General features: G+C 41.1%; 2 protein-coding genes across 3 annotated transcripts in view; one reads left to right on the top strand and one right to left on the bottom strand.

The window, feature by feature from the left end:
- Nucleotides 1-10,946, bottom strand: part of LIMS2 (LIM zinc finger domain containing 2) — an 85,152-nt gene extending 74,206 nt beyond the window's left edge. Inside the window, exon 1 of one of the 2 annotated variants that reach the window (XM_031959864.1) lies at nucleotides 10,875-10,946. Coding sequence is in view for 1 of the 2 variants with exons in the window: in XM_012544642.3 (XP_012400096.1) it covers nucleotides 3,904-3,914 (11 nt within the window). In the remaining variant the exon portion in view is untranslated. Of the gene's footprint in view, nucleotides 1-3,903; nucleotides 4,218-10,874 lie in introns of those variants that run through there. The other variant, XM_012544642.3, reaches the window with a different exon arrangement.
- An 8,424-nt stretch (nucleotides 10,947-19,370) lies between these two features.
- Nucleotides 19,371-20,481, top strand: SFT2D3 (SFT2 domain containing 3). The gene has a single exon (XM_031959863.1). It carries the CDS (start codon nucleotides 19,406-19,408, stop codon nucleotides 20,123-20,125), a length of 720 nt encoding a protein of 239 aa, XP_031815723.1. The 5' UTR covers nucleotides 19,371-19,405; the 3' UTR covers nucleotides 20,126-20,481.
- The last annotated feature ends 410 nt before the right edge of the window (nucleotides 20,482-20,891 follow it).

The following is a 20,891-nucleotide window of genomic DNA, read 5'->3' as shown; positions in this document are numbered from 1 at the left end:
TTATTCCAATTTAGCATAGTGCCTTAAACATAGTAAGTGCTTAAATATATGTGTGTTGAATTGCACTGAAATGAAATTGAAGTTGGGAGAGAGAAAATGGTTGAGGGGGGCAGGTTCTTGCAGAAAGTGAGAAGGTGTGGGGAAAACATGTCTTTTGCAAGAAGAGTCATCTCTTATTTAGAGACTAGAGCAAATGAATTAAAATGCAAGTTATGAATAGGTGAGAGATCAAGCTCAAGAAAATGACTTCAATTTTCTTGGAGGTTAAAATCTAAAAGAGAGAAGGAAGTTGACAGCTTGAAAAGAGGTTCATCAGAATTGCACATGTTTAACATGTATTGGATTACTTGTGGTCTAGGGGAGGGGGAAAGAACAAGGGAGGAGAAAAAATTTGGAATACAAGGTTTTGCAAGAGTGAATGTTGAAAACTCTTTGCATATATTTTGAAAATAAAAAGCTATTATTTATAAAAAGAAAAGAGGTTCGTTCATCTGTTCAGTCTGCATATACAAATGTACTTTAAAAATTATTATAAACAGATGTAGTAATTTTGAATGAAAACAAAAATTTTCATCCTACTATCTAATTTATTTGCCTAAGGGATTTTTTTCCCCTAACTTCATTGAGTCAGCTGGAGCATCTTGGTCTTCTAGGCATTTTAAAAATCCTTCCTACAAGCTACTTATATGTTAGTCATTATGCTAAGCCCTAGGGATATAAAGAAAGGCAAAAGACAGCCCCTGCTCTAAAGGAGGAAGAACATGCAAACAATCACGTACAAACAAAATTTACACTGGGCAAATGGAAGATGATCTTAGAGAGAATGCATTAGCTTTAAGGGGATGGGTAAAATACTTTTTTGAAGATAGGATTTTAGCTAGAACTTGAAAGAAACAAAAGAATAGAGGTAAGGAGGCATACCAGGCATGGACGGAGGGGCAGAGTCAGTGAAAGTACCTAGGTATTTGTAATGTATTGTGTTTTGATGACGGAGTGAACCTTCAGAATCCATTCAATAGATAGCATCCAATGATAGACAAATAGAAGATGGGGAGGGGAAATGACTTAGAAGCAGAGTTTGAATCCAGTTCCTCTAATTCCAGAGCCAGTGTTCTTTCCAATGCCAAGCTGTCTCCCTGATGAACTAGCAGAGAGTAAGTTAGAAAATCATTCTCAGGTATACTTGAAAAGCCTCCTTAACCCATTAATATCATCTAGGAAAAGAAGATGACACCACATTCTCTGTACTACAAAACATTCCCTTCTCCTTGTAAAGTTCCCTTTTTGTTTATGTGAAGGTAGTATCTTACAGTTATTTTTCCAATGATGACAATGATTTTGCACAAATTCATCCATACAAAGTCCCTCTTGTGTCTAACCAGGCATAAGCATTTGATAGATTAGTGGCTGGGGTGGACAGCATCAAAATGTCAGCTAACTTGATTGAGGATGTGATTACTTTAGAGAGAAGAGTGCCACCTACTGAAATAGCAATATTTACTCAAGTATGACTTCTAATTTCCTTGCTGTTTAACTAATCCAGCTTGATCTAGTTCAAATCCCATCTCATCCACAAAGTTTCACTTGAAGATCACTCCATTTAATTCCTCAGATTCTGGTCCTGTAGCATATCATATTTTGTATACTCATTTATCTACCCAACACAGAAACATTATCAACCTCAGGGACAGAGGTGGTGGCCTATTCTGTGGATCTAGCCCAGTACATGCCTACTAGTCACCACCCAAAAAACATTTAGTGATGTTAGGATGTTGGGATTGTGCTATTGAGAAAATTGACCAATAAATACTCACACATAACAACTTTTGCTTAGTTGCCTTATTTCTTTACCTGAATGGAAAGAGCTTGGTTTTTCCCCCTTCATTTTTGGTGCCACAATTAGAACTAATCAAAACCAAGGGCCCCAATTTATTTCTATATTTTTATTTCCAGAAATGATTCAGATTACAAAGGAGATAAAGATGGGGAGAAATTCTAACAATAAAGTTTCAGAGTTCTACAAGGAAAAAGGCATCTCTTCATTAGAAATCTCTTCAAAATTCAGGAAGAAGGATGGGGGAAGGGGATGTTGAAGAAAGAGATGAAGGAAGCACCTGGTTCAAAGATTTATCATTTAAGGCTCTTTGTATCTCATTGTACATCCTGATCTTGTTGGGGGCCCTGAACTAAAGCAATGTGGTACATTGGATAGAGAGCAGGCCTCCAAGTCAATGAGTCTGGAAGTTCAAGTGCTGGCAGTTTCTATTGTGATTCCTACAATTACCAAAGAAGGAAGATAAAATCCAGTTCACAGGGAAGCTATATGTTCATCTGTTCCTGTTACTAACCCAGTACCATCTCAGAACTCAGCAGAAAGAGAGTGGCCAAGGACATGTTCAGAAGTTAGTTGAGCTCAGATGGCAGACAGTTATAGAACAGGGGCCACCATCGGGAAGATTTCTGGTGAGAGAAGCAAAATTATATTCAAAGAACAGAACTTGTTAAATAATGAGGTTGTAATTCTACCCAAGGTTTTCCTGGAGGTAATAAAACACAAGGACAGGGCTCACTTATTCACTGAAGCATAACTCTCCAGGGCAAATGATGGCCTCAGTCTTTTAACATTTTTGAGCAGAATAAGCTTAAATCTATTACTCTATTTGACGCCTCTCCCTTGAAAGATATATGTCTGATGATAGATATTCTCCTCCATTACCCTTGTCTCAGTCCCAACCAAATTAATTCTTTGACTCCAGGCCCACTAACTTGCATTTAGAACAAATATCTTCTTCATTAGAATTACTAAGACTCTCACCAGAACTCAAATGGTAAATTAAACGATAATCCTACTCATTCCCCCAAAGGAACAGAACAAATACAACTGGCCTCCCATTTATCTACTCAGTAGCATAGAGACTAAGAGAGAATTTGAGTGTCAGAAAAATTCAGGGAATCCAAGGGCACACTTTGAACCCAGATCTCCCTGATTCCACATCCAATATTCAATCCACTTACACCTCTCTCTTCATCTTCCAAATGAGGAAAATGAGATCAAGATTTAAGACTTCTCCAAATTCAGTTCATAAGCAGCAGAGATGGAAATCTCAAGTAGGTCTTTCAGACACACGGGCTTTTTTCCTCGATGCCAGGTGCCTCATCTGGTGACAATTAACAGGGTCTCTTTAGGAGCCAGGCAGCCAGACCCAGAGCAGGGCAGCGGGCTCTGCCCCACCCAATTCGCTCAGTGAGCACTAAGTTTTCGGAGCCAATGTTAATGATATGCTACCTTTTTCAGTGTAATACTTTCCGGAGACTTTTGGGTATATTGACTCATTGGATTCTCACAGTCAGGTATACTTAATTATCCTCTTTTACAGAGAAGGAAACTGAGGTTCAGAGAAATGATGACTTCCTCAGAATTATACAGCTAGTCAGTGACCCAGGCTGGGATTCAAACCCAGTTCTGATCCCTGCCTAGTCCGGGGCTTTGTCCTACCCCAGATCCCTAGTCGGGGTTCAAGAGACGTTTCTAATTTTCCCTTTCTGGTTCTCAGGAGCCTTGGTTCTGGTGGGTGACAAGAGGACCAAAGGGTCTGGAGGAAGGAAAGGTCACTGTCCGCCCTGGGAGTGTCCGAACCTAACTTCAGGGAGAGCTGCTGTTGGCACGGCCGTCAAACAAGCATCAGGGGTTCGCCTCCCTCCCGATGCCCACTCCCCGTGGGTTCCTGAGTGGTGGGGAGCCCATCCTGCTGTAGGAAGTCACCCTTAACCGGCCGATTAAAGACAGGTACTGGATCCCCAAGCTTGAGTCACCCTTCCAGGTTCTGCCTTTAGAAGGAGAAATCTCCAGCATCCCGCCCGGCACTCACCCACAATCTACCCCCAACCCCCGGCCGACGTTACCTTCCCGTCATTGTAGCTGCTTCCCTGGGCAGGACCCGGCCGAACTAAGCTGGGCTGAGCTAAGCTGGGCAGAGCTGAGCCGGGCGGGCTCGGACTCCGAGACAGCTGCAGGGAAAGAAGCCGCCCAAAAAAGGGAAAGAGCAGCTCCGCCCGAGAGGGGAAGCCCGGCCCTGCCCGCCCCCACACGTCGTCTCTCCCCCTTATCCCCTGTAGCGGACCCAGAGGGACCTTTCTGCCCCACCCTCGGAGACCGCCTCACAAGCAGGGTCTCCTCACGGAGCTCCCCTTTCCTTCTCTCACTTTTACACATATTAGTCCCATGCTGGAAACCATCCCCTCCTCCTCACTCTTTTACACACACACACACACACACACACACACATACACACACACGCACACACACATGCACACGGGGTTCCTGAGCTACATTAAACTGGGTCAGCGGCCGTGTTTAAGTCACGTCCTTCTCCCCAGTCAGGGCCTCCCCTCGCCACCTCCCGAATTCCGATCATAGTTTTCCTTTTAAAGGGAATGAAGTAATTCGGGAGACCGACATCCAAAGCGGATCGTAGAGCCCAGCCTCCAGTCTTGCCTGGGCCCAAGCTCCGCAGCCGAGTAATTGCAGAGTGAGCCCAAGGAACTCTGAGCCGCACCCTGACTTCTAACTTCGGCCCAGGTCAGCGCCACTGATACTCAAGGAAAACGTTTTTTCATCATTTTTCTACTCTTTCTTTATCCGGCTTTCGGCAGTGCTAGCCCCAGAGATAGCACCTAGAAAACTGCATACTTTATCACAGGTTTGTAGCTCTGTGAAATAGAGGGAAACGACTACTGTAAAGAAAGAGAGAACAGTCAGTTGTAAGAAGCCCAGGAGACCCAGATTCCAGCCCTGCCCATAATAACTATTAGTTGGATGACCATGGGCAACTTATTTTCTCTCTCTGGTCTCAGCTTCATTTTCTAAAAAAAATAGGATGGTAATATGGGTACTACTTACCTTTGTAAAAGCTGCTATTGTTAACTATTATTTAGATGCCCTTTACACAATTGTTTTCTTTACAAAGATTTGGACTCAATCCGACCCTAACCTTATCGGTACTGGAGTGGTTTGCCAGTTCCTTCTCCAGCTCATTTTACAGATGAGGAAACTGAGACAAAGCAGTAAAGTGACTTGCCTAGGATCCACATAGCCAATAAAGGGTCTGAATCGAGGTGGGGAGCTCAGGAAGAAATGTATTCCAGACTCCAAGCTCTATCCACTTACTTAATACCTACCTGCTCCAAACTTCCCAATAGTTACACACATAATTAATCCTCACAATTCCTTTGGAGTAGAGAGTTAAATATGATTACTATCTTGATGGAAAGAGATAGAAGACAAATGATCCCAGAGGAGAATGAGCATCTATATATAAACATTTGAACGATTTCTCTTAGGCTAATATGTGGAAGAAAGCATTTCATAGAAGTTTCCAGCACTTAGGAGCAAATAAAAATGACTATGGTATGAGGTAAGCATCAAGTCTTAGTGGCCAGAAATCCACGGGAAGTCTCACAACTGGCCTGTATTAGCTATTGTGACTCAAGGCAAATCACTGAACTAAGGCTGTAAATTATTTAAAAAAAAAAAAAAAGTTCAACTTTAGAGGTGGCTTCCTCACTGGGAATATCCCATAGCAGTGAAATTACAGGTCCAGATACAAAAACAATACAAACAAATTTTAAAAGCATGGGGCAAGGGAGAAAAGTAAAAACCAAATTTACCATAATGAATGGTGTTTGCTAATAATGGAAAACAAGATTTGATAGGTAGGAGAGAGCTAAATTTGGAAGGACTTTGAAAGTTAAAGAGAAGTTTGAGTTTGATGCAGTAGGTATATAGGAAACCATTATAACTTCTAAAGCAGGAGACTAGTCTGTACATGATAGGATTAACAAAGGTAGAAATTGAATGCAGGAATGAGATGAGGTGGGAATTATGCTGTATTTTGGAAGCAGGAAGTGTGGGTTCAAATCCTGTCTTTGCTACTTATTCCCATGTAACCTCTGACATGTCATTTAGCCTCAGTTTCCTCATCCATAATAAAATAAATGGGTTCTGATCTTATTAAATTACTCATGAATAGCAATAGTAAGTGAAATGTTTTCCTGATAACTAAACTATAAAGAGGCTTGGATCAGAATCCAGGAAACTGGCAAGCATGGAGCTGATGATAACCTGAAAGAACAGCTGTGGTCCCAGGATTGAAACACATGCCATATGCTCTTATGTGTGTAAGAGAATGCTTTTCTTGAGGGCTCCTCCCAGCTCTTTAGAAAGGGCCACAGAGTCCCAGAGAAGAGGTAGTATGGGACTATGGGTATGTACTACCTCAGGCAACATCAAGATTTTTTTGATCTGCTGGTTAGTTTTGTTGAAGTAGGTTGGTTGTTTCCTTTCTTTTTTTAGTTCTCCATAACATTTTCAGAGAATAATTAAGGGAGAAAAATTGGGAAATAGAGGTTATATGGAAAACAAATGATATAAATGAACAAAAAATTTAAATAGAAAGGAAAAGAAAAAGAACAAGTGGTATCAGTGGAAAGCCCCCTGGATTTAGAAAGAGAAGAACTTAGTTTGAGTCCCAGCTCTGAAAATTAAAGTGACTGTGTACAAATAATATCATCTTTCTGCATCTCAGCTTCCTCAGTAGTAAAATAAGAAGGCTAAACTGGATGATTTTTAAATGCTTCTGTAAGCCCTAAAATCCTATGTTTCTGAAATGTGGAAAGTTTAGGGGTGTGCTGGAGCCAGCTCCAAGAAATTGGAGAGCTGAATGTTATATTTTCAGTATACACCCAGAAGTCAGCAATCTCTATAAATGAGGGCTTGTTTTATTGTTGGATAGATTTAAGAAAGTATTAATAATGTAAATTAAGCTTTTTAAAGTGTATATAAACATCCATTCCCTGCCTCCCTCCTCATTGTTAAACTTTTAACAGCATGCAGTGTGTAAGCTCAGTGGGAGTGCAGTAGAAAATTGTCATCAGGATGGAGGTATGGTCACTGTGGGATGATAATAATAATAACAACACGTTTACTTGTTCACATGTTTACAAAGTACTTTACATCCATTATCTCCTTTGAGACTCATAATATACTTGAAGGAATCTCACAGCTAATTTGGTTCAGCCACCTCTGTCCAATTCATCAATTCTCTCTGAAACACCTTTAGGTATTTTAAGGGCAGTTAAAGTAAAAAGCTCTGTGATTAAAAACTCAAAAGGCCCTAATTTCAAATCCAGCCTCGCCTCTGTGTGCCTTGGTTTCCTCATCTGTTATTGTTGTCCAGGCTTTTTCATTGTGTTTAACACTATCTTGGCAAAGATAGTGGAGTGGTTTGTCATTTCTTTCTCCAGCTCATTTTACAGGATTGAGGCAAACAGGGTTAGAGTCACACAGCTCACTCTGAGGCTGGACTTGAACTGCGGTATTCTTGACTCCAGGCAGGACACTAACCACTGCTCCACCTAGATGCTTCTTTCCTCAATTGTAAAATGGAGATGATAATAGCCCCTATCTTCCAGAGTTGTTTTTGAGGATTAAATGAAATCATATTTGTAAAGCATTTAGCACAGTGTCTGATGCATGATAGGTGGTATGTAAATGCTAGTTATTATTATTATTATTAAATTTAGCCCCTTTATCTTACAAATCAATCAAATATTAAATATTCATCCAGACAGTGCTAGAACATCTCCAGTGACTTGGAATTCTATCTACTAAGGCAGCTAATTTCACTTTCAGAAACCTTAAGTATCCATGGGTTCTCCCTTACACAAATTGCTGCTACTCAAGGAGTGTCCCATAACCCCTTTGTAGCCCTGCCCTCATCTTCCAGGAAATACTCAGCTGGCCCAAGCCACAAGTGTTTCTGCTTAACCTACCAAGTCTGACACCGAAATCCTTAACTTGCCTTTTCTCCAATGTCTAATTCTCAAAGATCAGTGGAGGAACGAGTTAATTAGAGCTCCTGAAAGAAGTACACTCTAGGTATTCTCATTGGCACTCCGCAGGTGACATATGAGGTGAAAGTAGTTATTGATCACTGAGTAGTTTATTGCATCACACTTGGATTGTATCGGAAAGGTCTTGGCACTATCTAGTAGTATTATCACTTCTTTATATACAGGAATTGAATAAGTTTGTTTTGATTTTGGCTTTGAAGGTATTAATAGGTAGTCTGAGAAGACAGGCTAGGGATAAAGTGCTTCAACAAGAAAATTTTTTTGACTCTTGCCAGGGAAAAGAACTCACAAAATGAGCACAATAAATAACTCAGGGAAGAAAAGAAAAACTTTGTAAGGATTAGTCAGAATGGAATTAAAGTATTTTTTCTCGAATACTTACTTAGTATTAAGCTTCAGCTCAGGGTACCTGACCTTCCAAAAGATATAATTGCCCAGGAGACAAACAGAAGAAACATGCATTTTCTCAGAAGAATCACTCATTTAGGGCTAAAAGGGAATTTAGAAGCCACTGACTCCAACCTTAAGTTTTATAGATGGATTGATTTACATAGAAGATAAATTATAAGGTAGCTAGGTAGCACAGTGGATAGAGCACCAGCCCTGAAGTCAGAAGGACCTGAGTTCAAATCCGACTTCATACCCTTAACACTTCCTGGCTATGTGACCCTGGGCAAGTAACTTAACTTCAATTGCTATCTAAGGTAAAATTTGATTGCAGGTCTTCTTGACCACAAATCCAGAGATGGTTGTTGCTGTTTGTCCTCCCTTCTCCCTCAAGGGGGACCATGACATCAGAGAAGTGATACCATGACATGCAACTGAATTGGATGTAAATGAGTGAGGGCTGGGCAAGATCACCTGCCTCACAGTCCCTCCAGAGCCATCTGGGTCCAATGACAAGACACAGATCAGGATGACTAGAGATGGCCTTGGATGCAGTGGGAGACCTTGGTTTTTTTAGCTAAGGTCTTCAATAGGTCTCAGTCTGAGGCTGCGCTCATTCAGTGATTAAGGCTAGGTACCACAAATCTAGTGCCCTAACTACTAAACCGTGCTCTCTCCATAGGAGGCCACTTATTGAGTGTCACTGGACTGATAATTAACCATCCTCCAGTGGGGACAAGAGTAATAATGTAAGCTACTCATGGCATCACAAGAACTAGAGTGACCTTTTCAGTGATCTGATCCAATGCCTTCATTTTTAAAATGAGGAAACTGAGACATAGAGCAGTGACTTGCCCAAAGTAAGCAATAGAGATAATATTTTAACCCATGTTCTCTGACTCCAAAGCCCATTGTTTTTTCCACCATTCCATTTCTCTGTAATTGGCAACATTATGCTGTGGGATATCTCTCTTTAACCCATACATACTGCCAAACCCTGCAGCCGTTCTGGAATATTTTACTTAATAGTTCTATCTGTTCCAGAAGAAAAGTTCTAAGGTATGGGTTTGGCTGTGTATAGAGGCAGAGCTATAACTAAGGAATAGTGATCAATGTTTTGCCCCAGATTTTTTTTGTTTCTACAAATTACTGGTTTATTAGAAAGTTTTCTCTCCCCTCATTACAACAGATATAAAAATATATACATATATGTGCTAATTTGCCCAAAATTCAATGCCAAGAACATTGACAGCACTTACATTTTTCAAAAACTATTTTTAAAAATCAGTTTAACACCTAGTAAGAAGGAATGATTAATTAGAATAAGAAATGATTATATAGAGTATATATTCTCTCTTCCTTCCCCTTCTAGTTAACACATACCTGGTGAACTCAATCTCTACTCCCTAAGGTGGAACAACCTAACAGTGTCCCCAGTGTTTCAGATTCTCTCCCAAGGGTGCTAATGTCTGGGTACTTTTCTTGCTCCTTACTTATACTTTATTTTTAAAATATTAGTTATGATTGGACAAAGAAACCCATTTCTGATACAACTAATTACCTGTCTATGTTAATGGTAGAAAACTGTTTGGCATTTGGCATCCAGACATTTCAAAAAGTTCCCTGAGGCTAAACACAGTTTCCTGAGGATTCTTCAACTATAAGACTAGAATCTTTTCCCTACCCATGGCAGCAAGCAATGGACAGACGCAGATCTTAAAAGTTGTTCATGGAAAATAAGTCTTTATATTTTTCTTTGTTTCCCAATGACTTAGGAACTTTTCACAAAAGTCAAAGGCACACAAGAATGTCAAATGTTTTCAGGTCTTATTCTCTCTACCTTTCAGTTAAAAGTCCCTTATTCATTGTAAGTGCATGCCATAAACTTGCAAACCCTTATTTCTATCAATAAAGATTCTCAACCCAATCTTTACTGTCTAGCTAATAAAATAGTATCTCACAGGTAGTATGCCTCTCTTTCCCTCCCTCCCTCCTTCCCTCCCTTCTTCCCTTTCCTTCTCTCTCTCTCTCTCTCTCTCTCTCTCTCTCTCTCTCTCTCTCTCTCTGTGTGTGTGTGTGTCTGTGTCTGTGTTCTGTCTCTCTCTGTGTCTCAGTCTCACTCTGTCTGTCTCTGTCTCTCTCTCGGGATTTTTCCAGATGCTACAGTTTTCTCATACTCTTTCCTATATTCTTTATACAACACATCTTTTCATGTAAATTTCTGCCAATGAATTAAAAACCAACTGCTTTATGTTACAGTCAATCACTGACCTAACTTATGTCCAAATGGCTCCTCTTCCAGTTAATTGCTTTATACTTTTGGATAAATGATCTAAGTGCCTTGATTTGCAATCTTCTTGATGATGTGTCCAAAGATTATATGGCCTAAATGGAAGAACGTTCCACCCTACAACTATTCTAATTCCCCTAAGTTAGAAACCAAAATGATGGTACTCCAAGGATACCATGAAAAAACATAAGAGCAGAAGTGAGATCAGGGTCTGAAGAAACAGGTTTCTTCAAGAAACCCCATATAGTTGGCAAAAATTTCATACAAATAGAACTAAATGTCTCACACAGATTCCACGCTGCTTCTCTTCTACAGCTTGGATCCAGGCTGCTCCTGGTGAAGGGACTCCGCCTGCTACTTCCTTCCAGAAACACTGCCAGCAACTCCTGCAAGAGAAATCACAGCTGCTTTCAGGCCCTGCACTTTGGCATGATGGCTGAAGATCAGGATTAAGAAACAGCTGGAAAAACTCCCAGCTACCGAAATTTATAAGGCTAACCAAGCAGTCTTCTCCCTTTCTCAGGAGTTTCTTGGGGAACTAAGTCTGTTGAGCAAAGTAACGGAACCAAGATACACCCTCTTAGGCAAAAGGAGATGTAGGAAGCAGAGGAAGGAAACTTGACAGCCTCCCCTGGGAACTGCAACGTAGGTGACAGGGGAAATGGTGTTGCTCCAAGAGGAGCTGCCTTGCTATGTTGTGTGTGAGACACTATTCGCCTCTACTCACAAGAGATTGTGGAGTCTAGGAAAAGAAATAACAGAGGGATGGACAGCTGCTACTAGACTGGATTATGCTGCCAAATTATTCAAGATGTTGGATTATACTAAGGAAATTTTACATGAGTTTTGGTTTATCCTTAACAATTACACGATGAGTAAGAATGTCATTTATGTCTGCACCCCATATGTTGGCCTGAGTCACTTGTCTTGTATGAATATTGTTTTCTAAATTGTTCTAGATGATCTGTGTTTTATCTTCTCAATCTCAAATGAATCATAAATTCATGAAGGGGTTCCCCAAGACAAAGTATATATTCCATAAAAAATACACAAAGAATATTAACATGGTTAATTATTTATAACAATATGACTCTGTAGAGCCAAATATCCTGATGCAGTGATAAAGAGCTGGTCTCAAAGTCAGGAAGACCTGAATTTGGGACCCTGGGCAAGGATAAATACTTGATAGGAATGCACCCAATATTGGCATCTCCCCCATAACTGTGATTATCCTTAGCCCATGGAGCAAATATTCTAATATTTAAGCCAAAAATACAAGCATTGTTTCTCCTCCAAACTGCTCCTATGAGGGAGTTAAGTAGTGTAGTTTATTCTAAGGTTTTCCATTTCATGGCACTGTGGATTCTTTAGTGCTCTTCTGGTCTCTCTGGAGGTTGTACAGACTCATCATGACAACCGTATTTGGCACTGAATTTTCATCAGGATTACTGCAAACTCCAGTTGTAGCAGCAACTAAATTTCTACTCATATTTATTCTATTCAGTCAATTTTCTCCAGTGTAGGTAAAAGGGATCCATGATGTTCCCACATGGCTAAACTGAATGGTCAAGACTTTAATGTCCATTAAAGCAGAAAAAACTGGGGCCCAATCACTATGCTGTACCTGTCTCACCTTCACTCTTCCACTATGCTTCTTCAAATCTCCCCTTGGAAAAATATGTTTGACAGGTATGTGCATTCTCCTTTTTAAAACTGCCCCATTCTTGGCTGCCTCTGTTACTCTGTTCTTGGATACATATTATATAAGTTATAGCTCTAGGTAAGAAAAAGGAAAAAACCAAGGATGGTTCCAAGTTTGCAAAGTGGAGCAAATGGAAAGAGAATGGGGCTTACAACACAAATAGGAAAGTTTTCAGAAGGCATGAATATACAGGTGAAGATGATCAGCAGGTAGGAATAGGAATTGTAGATATATTCATATATATGAGAATTGTAACGGAGAAGAAATATTAGAACTAGATTTTTTTACTAGCTGCATAGAGATGATAAATGAAGCTAATGGGATTATTAAGGGATAGCAAAAAGAAATTGCAGAAGAGGGGTGTGGAACATGGCCTTTAGGAAACATCTAAACAAAGTAGATAGGAAATAGATAATCATACAACAAAGGAAGCTGAGAAGAAAAATCCAGAGAGACCACTGTCACAAAAGCCAAGGAAATATGGAGGAGAAAGGAATGGACAGCTTTTTTTTTTAACTCATGAAGGTCAAAAAGGTTGATGATTCTGATCAGAATAATAGATTTAGCAATTAAGAGAGCACTGGTTACCTTGAAGAGAATAGTTTAAGTTAAGGGATGGAATGAGAATCTAGACTGTAAGGTAATGAGAAATTAATATGAAGAGAGAAAGTTTAGAAACAAGAAGTGCAGGAGACATTAAGTTCCATAAATTTGGCTGCAAAAGAAAATTAAGATAGAAAATGATAGCTTAAAGAAAGGGAAGGGGCAAATGAAGGGCTTAATTTTTTTTTAAGGAAGGGAGGAAGTGGGTATGTTTGTAGGCAGCAGAGAAGGCAATAAATAAGATCCTGAAGATGAACGACAGAAAGGGAATGATCAAAAAGGAAAGCTCTTGGGAAGATAGGTTATGAGATGAAGGGCAATGTAAAAAAGTTGACCTTGTCAAGAAGAGCTATCTCTTGGACTGGACTGAAGCAAAAAAGGAAAGCAAGGAAAATGATGAAGAAGTTTCAGGTACTCTATAGGGAGAAAAAAAAAAGATCTTTTTTTAATAATAGAGAAGACTAAGTATGAATATGAGTTAGGGAAGGGAAGAAGCAACTTGACGAAAGTTTCCCATTCATAATACAATAAAATAACTAAGATTGTCATGTAGTTGGGGGTTTTTTGGTAATGAATGGGAAGAGTTTATATATCTTTTGTTTAGGTTAAACATGTGCAATACTTCTAAACATATTTCTATATTCCTCATGCTGTGCAAGAAAAATCAGATCAAAAGGGAAAAAAAATTCATGACAAAGGGGAAAAAAAAGGAAACAACAAAAAAAGGTGAAAATATTATATTTTGATCCACATTTAGTCTCCATAGTTCTCTCTCTCTGGATGCTGATGGCTTTCCATCCCATGTCTATTGGAATTGCCTTGAATCACCTCAATGATGAAAAGAGTCAAATCCATCACAGTTGATCATCACATAATCTTGTCCTTGCTGTATACAATGTTCTCTTGTTTCCATTAACTTCACTTAGCAGCAGTTCACTAAGTCTTTCCAGACTTTTCTGAAATCAGTCTACTTATCTTTTCTTGTAGAACAATAATATTCCATTACATGCATATATCATAATTTATTCAACAATTCCCCACAGATGGGCATCCACTTAATTTCGAGTTCCTTGCCACTACAAAAGGGGCTGCTATATTCTTGCACACGTGGATCCTTTTCCCTTTTCTATGAACTGTACTGGGATACAGACCCAGCAGAGACATTGCTGGATCAAAGAGTATGCACAGTTTTATAGCGATTGTCATGTAGTTTTGAGGGTTCAGTTTAGATTAGAAATATGTTTGTAATGGATTTGGTCAGTACAGTTGTGTGATTTTCTCCAGCAGTGTTCAGGAATTTAAGCTTAGGAGCAGAGAAAGCAAATAGTGGAAATAATCCAGGATTCAGTTTTGGCAGCAGCAATAGGAAAAGGGAGCAATACCTACATGTATAATGGGCATATATATTACTTGCCTTCTCAATGATGGGGAGGAGCGGAGGGAAGGATAGAGGGAATTTTGAGCTCAAAATTTTTAAAAAGAGATTTAAAAAACAAAGGAAATGGAACAATGAGTTCAAGGGTAGACTACAATGGAGAGTTGAACTGGTTAAATTATTATTATTAAGCTTTTTATTTTCAAAACATATGCATAGATAATTTTTCAACACTGACCTTTGCAAAACCTTGTATTCCAAATTACCCCTTCTCCCCACTGCCTCCCCTAGATGTCAAGTAATCCAATATATATTAAACATGTTAAAAATATGTTAAATACAATATATGTATACATATTTATACAATTAACTTGCTGCACAAGAAAAATCAGATCAAAAAGGAAAAAAACGAGAAAGAAAACAAGATGCAAGCAAACAATAATAAAAAGAGTGAAAATGCTATGTTGCGATCCACCCTCAGTTACTACAGTCCTCTATAGAAGGCTTTCTTCATCATAAGATCATTGGAAATGGCTTCAATCATCTCACTGTTGAAAAGAACCATGTCCATCAGAATTTATTGTCATATAATCTTGGTGCCGTGTATGATGATCTCCTGTTCCTGCTCATTTCACTCAGCATCAGTTCATGTCTCTCCAGACCTCTCTGAAATCATCTTGCTGATCATTTCTTACAAAATAATAGCATTCCATAACATTCATATGCCATAACTCATTTAGCCATTCTCCAACTGATGGGCATCCACCCAGTTTCCAGTTTCTTGCCACTACAAAGAGGGCTGCCACAAACATTTTTGCACAAGTGAGTCCCTTTCCCTCCTTTAAGATCTCTTTGGGATATATAAACCCTGTAGAAACACTGCTGGATCAAAGGGTATGCACAGTTTGATAACTTTTTGAGCATAGTTGGAGCACCTTTTCATATGACTAGAAATAGTTTCTATTTCTTCATCTGAAATTTGACTTGAACATAGTTCTTTCTCACTATCAAGTCTACTCACTATTGACTAGGTCATACTGACTATACAAGATGATCTACTGTAGCTAAATTTCCTCCTCTCCCTAGGCATGTTTTCTCCCCAGCTGCCTTTCCCTCTTTTTTTCAGACAATCATTTTCTACCTTCCTCTGTAGTGTTTTATAAATGACCTTTTACTCCAAAGTAGAGTTAGCCTTCACTGTCATACCCCCATCTAATGAGTTACCCACATAAATAATCTCCAGTTAATGCCTCCCTAAAATAATTTCATTATCAATTACCCTTTACTAATTGTACTAAATAGTATTAAAAGTACTAATACTAAGGTATATATCCAGAGAAGGTACAGCAATAACTAAAAGTAGAGTAATCCCCCAGTGGGAAGCATAATCTCTTCTCTCACCTTGGTTCCTAGGGAGAGTGCACTCAAACTTAAAAAGTAGTTTGCTAGCAAGCATTACAAGTGAGACACTTGCTGGTGACACACTAGGACAGTCTGTCTTGGTTACCTTGTTCCATTTGTGGCTGGACTGAGTTAAGCAGGTCCCTTCTTCAGTCTGCCTACCTGCTAGGTTTGACTCCTGCTACCAGCTCCAGTTGCCAAGGGAACCACTGATGGTTTTCAAAACTTCTGAAAGGATATAGCCCTAATACATGTTCAGCTAAGATCACTAAAGGATGAAACACAGTAGTGACAGTGAACACAGAGGCAGCATGTTAACGGATCCAGAGTGGCTTGATGTCCCACCACTCAAAACTTACAGTGGTTTTTGCCTTGCTTGAACTTGGGAAGGAACAGTTAGTTTGTTCCAAACTTCTGCATACTCAAATCCAGCTCTTCAGCCAATTAAAAGCAAAATACATCCCCTCTCCCCTCCTTCCCCACCCAAGCCAGACTCCAAGAGCAGAGAGGAAAAGTATCCCTTCCTCACCCATTTCTGGAACCAGGCTCCCAAGAAGAAGATATCACCCATTTTCTAAGCACAGAGTCCTCCCTGGCCACTCTTCCCCTCCCCCATTACAGCTAACAAGTAGAATCACAAAACCTCATAATCTGAGGGAATCTCAAAGTCCTCCTACTTTAGATCTATCACATGCACACCCTCTGGTCTTCATCAGAGGACAATCTAGTTAGAGGAAATTGAAGCAACTGTATAGTCGTAGTTTCATGAACAAGATTCCTTTTTCATTCTCCTGTTGTTTCTATGGGAGTGCCCATTTTAGTTGGTGTTAATGTTAAAATAAGTTTTGTTTTTTAAAGAGAAACTCCTCACTCCTTCCTGAGGTAGCTCCTTCCTCTTTTGGATAGGTCCAGTTGTTATGAAGTTTTCCTTTATATCAAACCTAAATCTGTTTCTCTGCAACTTCCACCCATTGTTTCTACTTCTGCTCTCCATAACTAATTAGAACAAATTTGATTCCTTTTCCATGCAAGGGGCTGGGTCACTTAAATACTTTAAGATTGCTATTGTCACCTGCTCCCTCCTCCCCCACCCAACCCTCTCTTCTCTCCATGATAAACAAGTCTGGTTCTTTCAAATGATTTTCCTTTAGCATGATTTCAAGGTCTTTCACCACGCTGGTTATTCTCTTCTTGATACTTTACTTTGTAGTGGCTAGAAACTGGAAACTGAATGGATGTCCATCAGTTGGAGAATGGCTGAATAAATTGTGGTATATGAATATTATGGAATATTACTGTTCTGTAAGAAATGACCAACAGGATGATTTCAGAAAGGCCTGGAGAGACTTACACGAAATGATGCTGAGTGAAATGAGCAGGACCAGGAGATCATTATATACTTCAACAACAATACTATATGATGACCAGTTCTGATGGACCTGGCCATCCTCAGCAATGAGATCAACCAAATCATTTCCAATGGAGCAGTAATGAACTGAACCAGCTACGCCCAGAGAAAGAACTCTGGGTGATGACTAAAAACCATTACATTGAATTCCCAATCCCTATATTTATGCCCACATGCATTTTTGATTTCCTTCACAAGCTAATTGTACAATATTTCAGAGTCTGATTCTTTTTGTACAGCAAAATAACGTTTTAGTCATGTATACTTATTGTGTATCTAATTTATATTTTAATGTACTTAACATCTACTGGTCATCCTGCCATCTGGGGGAGGGGGTGGGGGGTAAGAGGTGAAAAATTGGAACAAGAAGTTTGGCAATTGTTAATGCTGTAAAGTTACCCATGCATATATCCTGTAAATAAAAGGCTATTAAATAAAAAAAAAAAAAAAAAAGATACTTTACAACTTATAGATGTCTTCCTAAAATGTGATGCTCTGAGATGAAAATAATACTCCAGAAGTGTATGGACCAAGACAAGGTGCTGAACAAAGAACCACTTTGCTCATCCTGGACATGATGTCTTCTTTGATGCACCTAAGATTGTTATTAATACCATATCACACTGCTGATTTACATTGACCTTGTCCCCTAAAACATTTAGCTGTTTCAAATAAACTGCTATCTAGTTATACCTTCCCCAATTTGATGGGAAACTGCTTTTTTTTAAAAAAAAAAAAAAAAAATACAAGTGTTAAACTTTGCACTTATCCTATTTCAATTTCATGTTATTAGATTTGACCTAATGTTCTATCCTATCAAGATATTTTTAGATCCTGATTCTACAGTCCTAAGTGTTAGCCATCCCTTCCCATTTTGCTGTCTACAAATCTTTTGAGTATTTTCTGTCTTTAAGTCACTGTTCAAAATGTTCAACAGCACAGGGCCAAATGCAGATAATCCATTCTATAAGAGTGCTTATAGTTCAATGATGGGAAGAGGATTATCCTTGAATCAATTAAGAGTCAATTACACTAGATGAGAGAAGAGATGGGCATATGAATTAGGATGCTTTGAACTGGAGAGGAAGAGGCGAGAGAAATTGCAAAGACTAAGAGACAGGACATGACAACTGATGAAATATTTGAGATGAAAAAGAGATGAAGTCAAGTCTTAAGTTTCTAGCTTGTGTGTGGGACAGATGGGGTGCAAGACCCCCTTCCCAATCTAGGATATACTAGGACATATTTAACATGTATAGGACTGCTTGCCATCTAGGGGAGGGGGTGGAGGGTGAGAGGGAAAAATCGTAACAGAAGTGAGTGCAAGGGATAATGTTGTAAAAAAATTACTCTGGCATGGGTTTTGTCAATAAAAAGTTACTATAATTAAAAAAAAAAAAAGACTCCCTTCCCAATCCAATTAGCTAATGATAGACATCATCAGGTACAAAGAGAAAGCATTTATTTAATCCTTGCAGGGAGAGGCCCAGACACACACACTTGGGATCCATCCCAACTCCGCCATGTGCACCTGGTACCTCCATTCCTCCAGAGAACAAATTACCTCCCAAAGTCCAAAGTTCTGGGAACAGGGACCGTGTGACAACACTGAGAAATACTTCCTCCCCTCGGTCCCATTCACTTGTGTAACTGGGAAGCGGTCACAACTAGAGAAGGTCACACCAAAGGCCGTTTGGAAGAGAAGTTGTAGTACAAGTGGAGTTTAATATGTAGGTGGGGTTACACACCTAGCAATGAGAAGTACAAAACTGAGCCCAGAAGATGTAAGTCATGTTGAAAGACTTAGTGGAGAGAGCTCTGGGCCCGGAGCGAGGAAGACCTCAGGAAAACAAACATTTCTCCTCTGTGTCCAGCTTTTACTATCTCAAATGCAATATATCTAAAATGATATTTGCTATATTTTCCTATTTCTGCTCATCTAAAAGATCTGTGTGGGTATCACAAACCCTAATCAAACTATCGGCTTCCAGAGGACAGGACCCCTAAGAGAACGCCTTCAAAAGCACGGTGCTTATCTATTAAGGTTCCATTTTATAGGCTTGTGCCGGTGCCTCAAACCCTAATTACACTCTCGGGTCCTGTCTCAGTTCTACGTAAACTGTGCGTGACCACGTACACATCACCTCCTCCAGCATCGTTTTAGGGGAGGGCGTGGTCAGAGCAAAGCTCACAGGGTTTGTGCAAGGGGCGGGAAGTCAGCACTCCGTCGTCACGTGCTTATCGGCCCCGCCCTTCCTTCCCTGCATGTGCTCGCCCCCTGGCGAAACTCCCGAAGCGGCTTCGCGTGGGCTCTTAAGGGTGACCCGGATGCACTCGAGGCCACTCCCGCCCACTCTTAACATGGCGGACCTCAACCGACAGCTGCAGGAATACTTGGCCCAGTCGAAAGGTGCCGGCTCGGCGGATAATATCCCCCTGATACCCGCCGAGGGAAAGGAGGCAGCGGAGCCCGGGAGGACGTCTTCGGTGGGAGTTTGGCTGGGCCGAGTGAACCCCTTCCCAACGCGGGGCGGCCTAGGATGGTCTTGGCTACGGGGCCCGGCCCTGCCTCCTGAAAATCCGGAGCCGGGCCCGGGCCCCCCGTGCCTGCCGAGCCTGTCGCGCTGGCAGCGCCTGACGGCGAGCGGCGTGTGCCTGGTGTTGGCGGCGCTCTGCTTCGGGCTGGCCGCGCTTTACGCGCCGATGCTGCTGCTGCGCGCTCGCAAGTTCGCCCTGCTCTGGTCGCTGGGCTCGGTGTTCGCGCTGGCGGCCGCCGCTCTGCTGCGCGGGGGCCCCGCCTGCCTCCGGCTGCTGCGCTGCGAGGAGCGGCCGTCGCGGGGCGCGCTGCTCTACCTGGCGGCGTTGGGCGGCACTCTGTACGCGGCTGTGGTGCTGCGCAGCACGGCCCTCACGGCGTTGGGCGCCGCGGCTCAGGTGGGCGCGCTGCTGGCGGCGCTGCTGGGCCTGCTCCCGTGGGGCAGCGGGCCCGCCCTCCGCTACGCGCTCGGGAGCTTGTGCGGCGGCCTGGCCCGAACCCTGCCCGTGTGAGCCACCTGGCCAGCTAAGCGCCCCCGGACCGGACTCCAAGGCTGCGGCGATGCGAGGCCGCCGAGGCCCCTGCAAGTGAGCCCTGGCCTCGCGATGCTCAGGAGGGACCCCGCATGGAGCGGGGGGTCACGGCGTCCCGGATCCAAGAGCCTGGAAGCCAAGGGACCAGTTGTCCTCGTTCTGTAGGGCCTTGCTGGGTGCTGTGAGATAGTGGCAGTCAGAAACCACACCTCGATTTCGGCACCTTTCTTTTGTGAATAAATGGCTTGTGAATTAACCACGAATATTTTTCGGTGCATCTTGACCTTACCTGCGGAATAGCTCTTGGGAGTTGTATTATTTGTCATTAAAATAGGGTTCGGTGAAAAAGAAAAAGACATATATGGGCTTCCATCTAATTAGCGAGATTTTGTTAAATTTATTTTGGGTGGGAGCATTATTCTATCGTAATTTCGCTTTTTTTTAATTTAAAATGACGGGAGCACATAATGCAATGCGTTAACCATGGTAGCCTTTTTTTTCTTAATTAGTTTGAACAAACGATTCCTCACTTTGCTTTTTACTTTACAATGTGAGTTTAAGCCTAAGTGCACTTTTAATACCAAAAGCTGAATTTTATTTGTAGTTATATAGCTCACCTCTTTCATCTTAAGTCTGTCTTCAGAAGTTGCCCTTATAGTGCCTTGTAAAGGAAAGTGTTGTGTTTTCAGGAAGCTAGTGATCACGGAGAAACGTACCTCAACACAGGCAGGATACCTAGAACTTG

The sequence above is a fragment of the Sarcophilus harrisii genome, chromosome 3 (genome assembly GCF_902635505.1).
Source record: "Sarcophilus harrisii chromosome 3, mSarHar1.11, whole genome shotgun sequence".
In the NCBI taxonomy this organism is placed as follows: domain Eukaryota; kingdom Metazoa; phylum Chordata; class Mammalia; order Dasyuromorphia; family Dasyuridae; genus Sarcophilus; species Sarcophilus harrisii.
The sequence above is the reverse complement of the archived record's forward strand: the minus strand, read 5'-3'. Positions and strand labels throughout refer to the sequence as shown.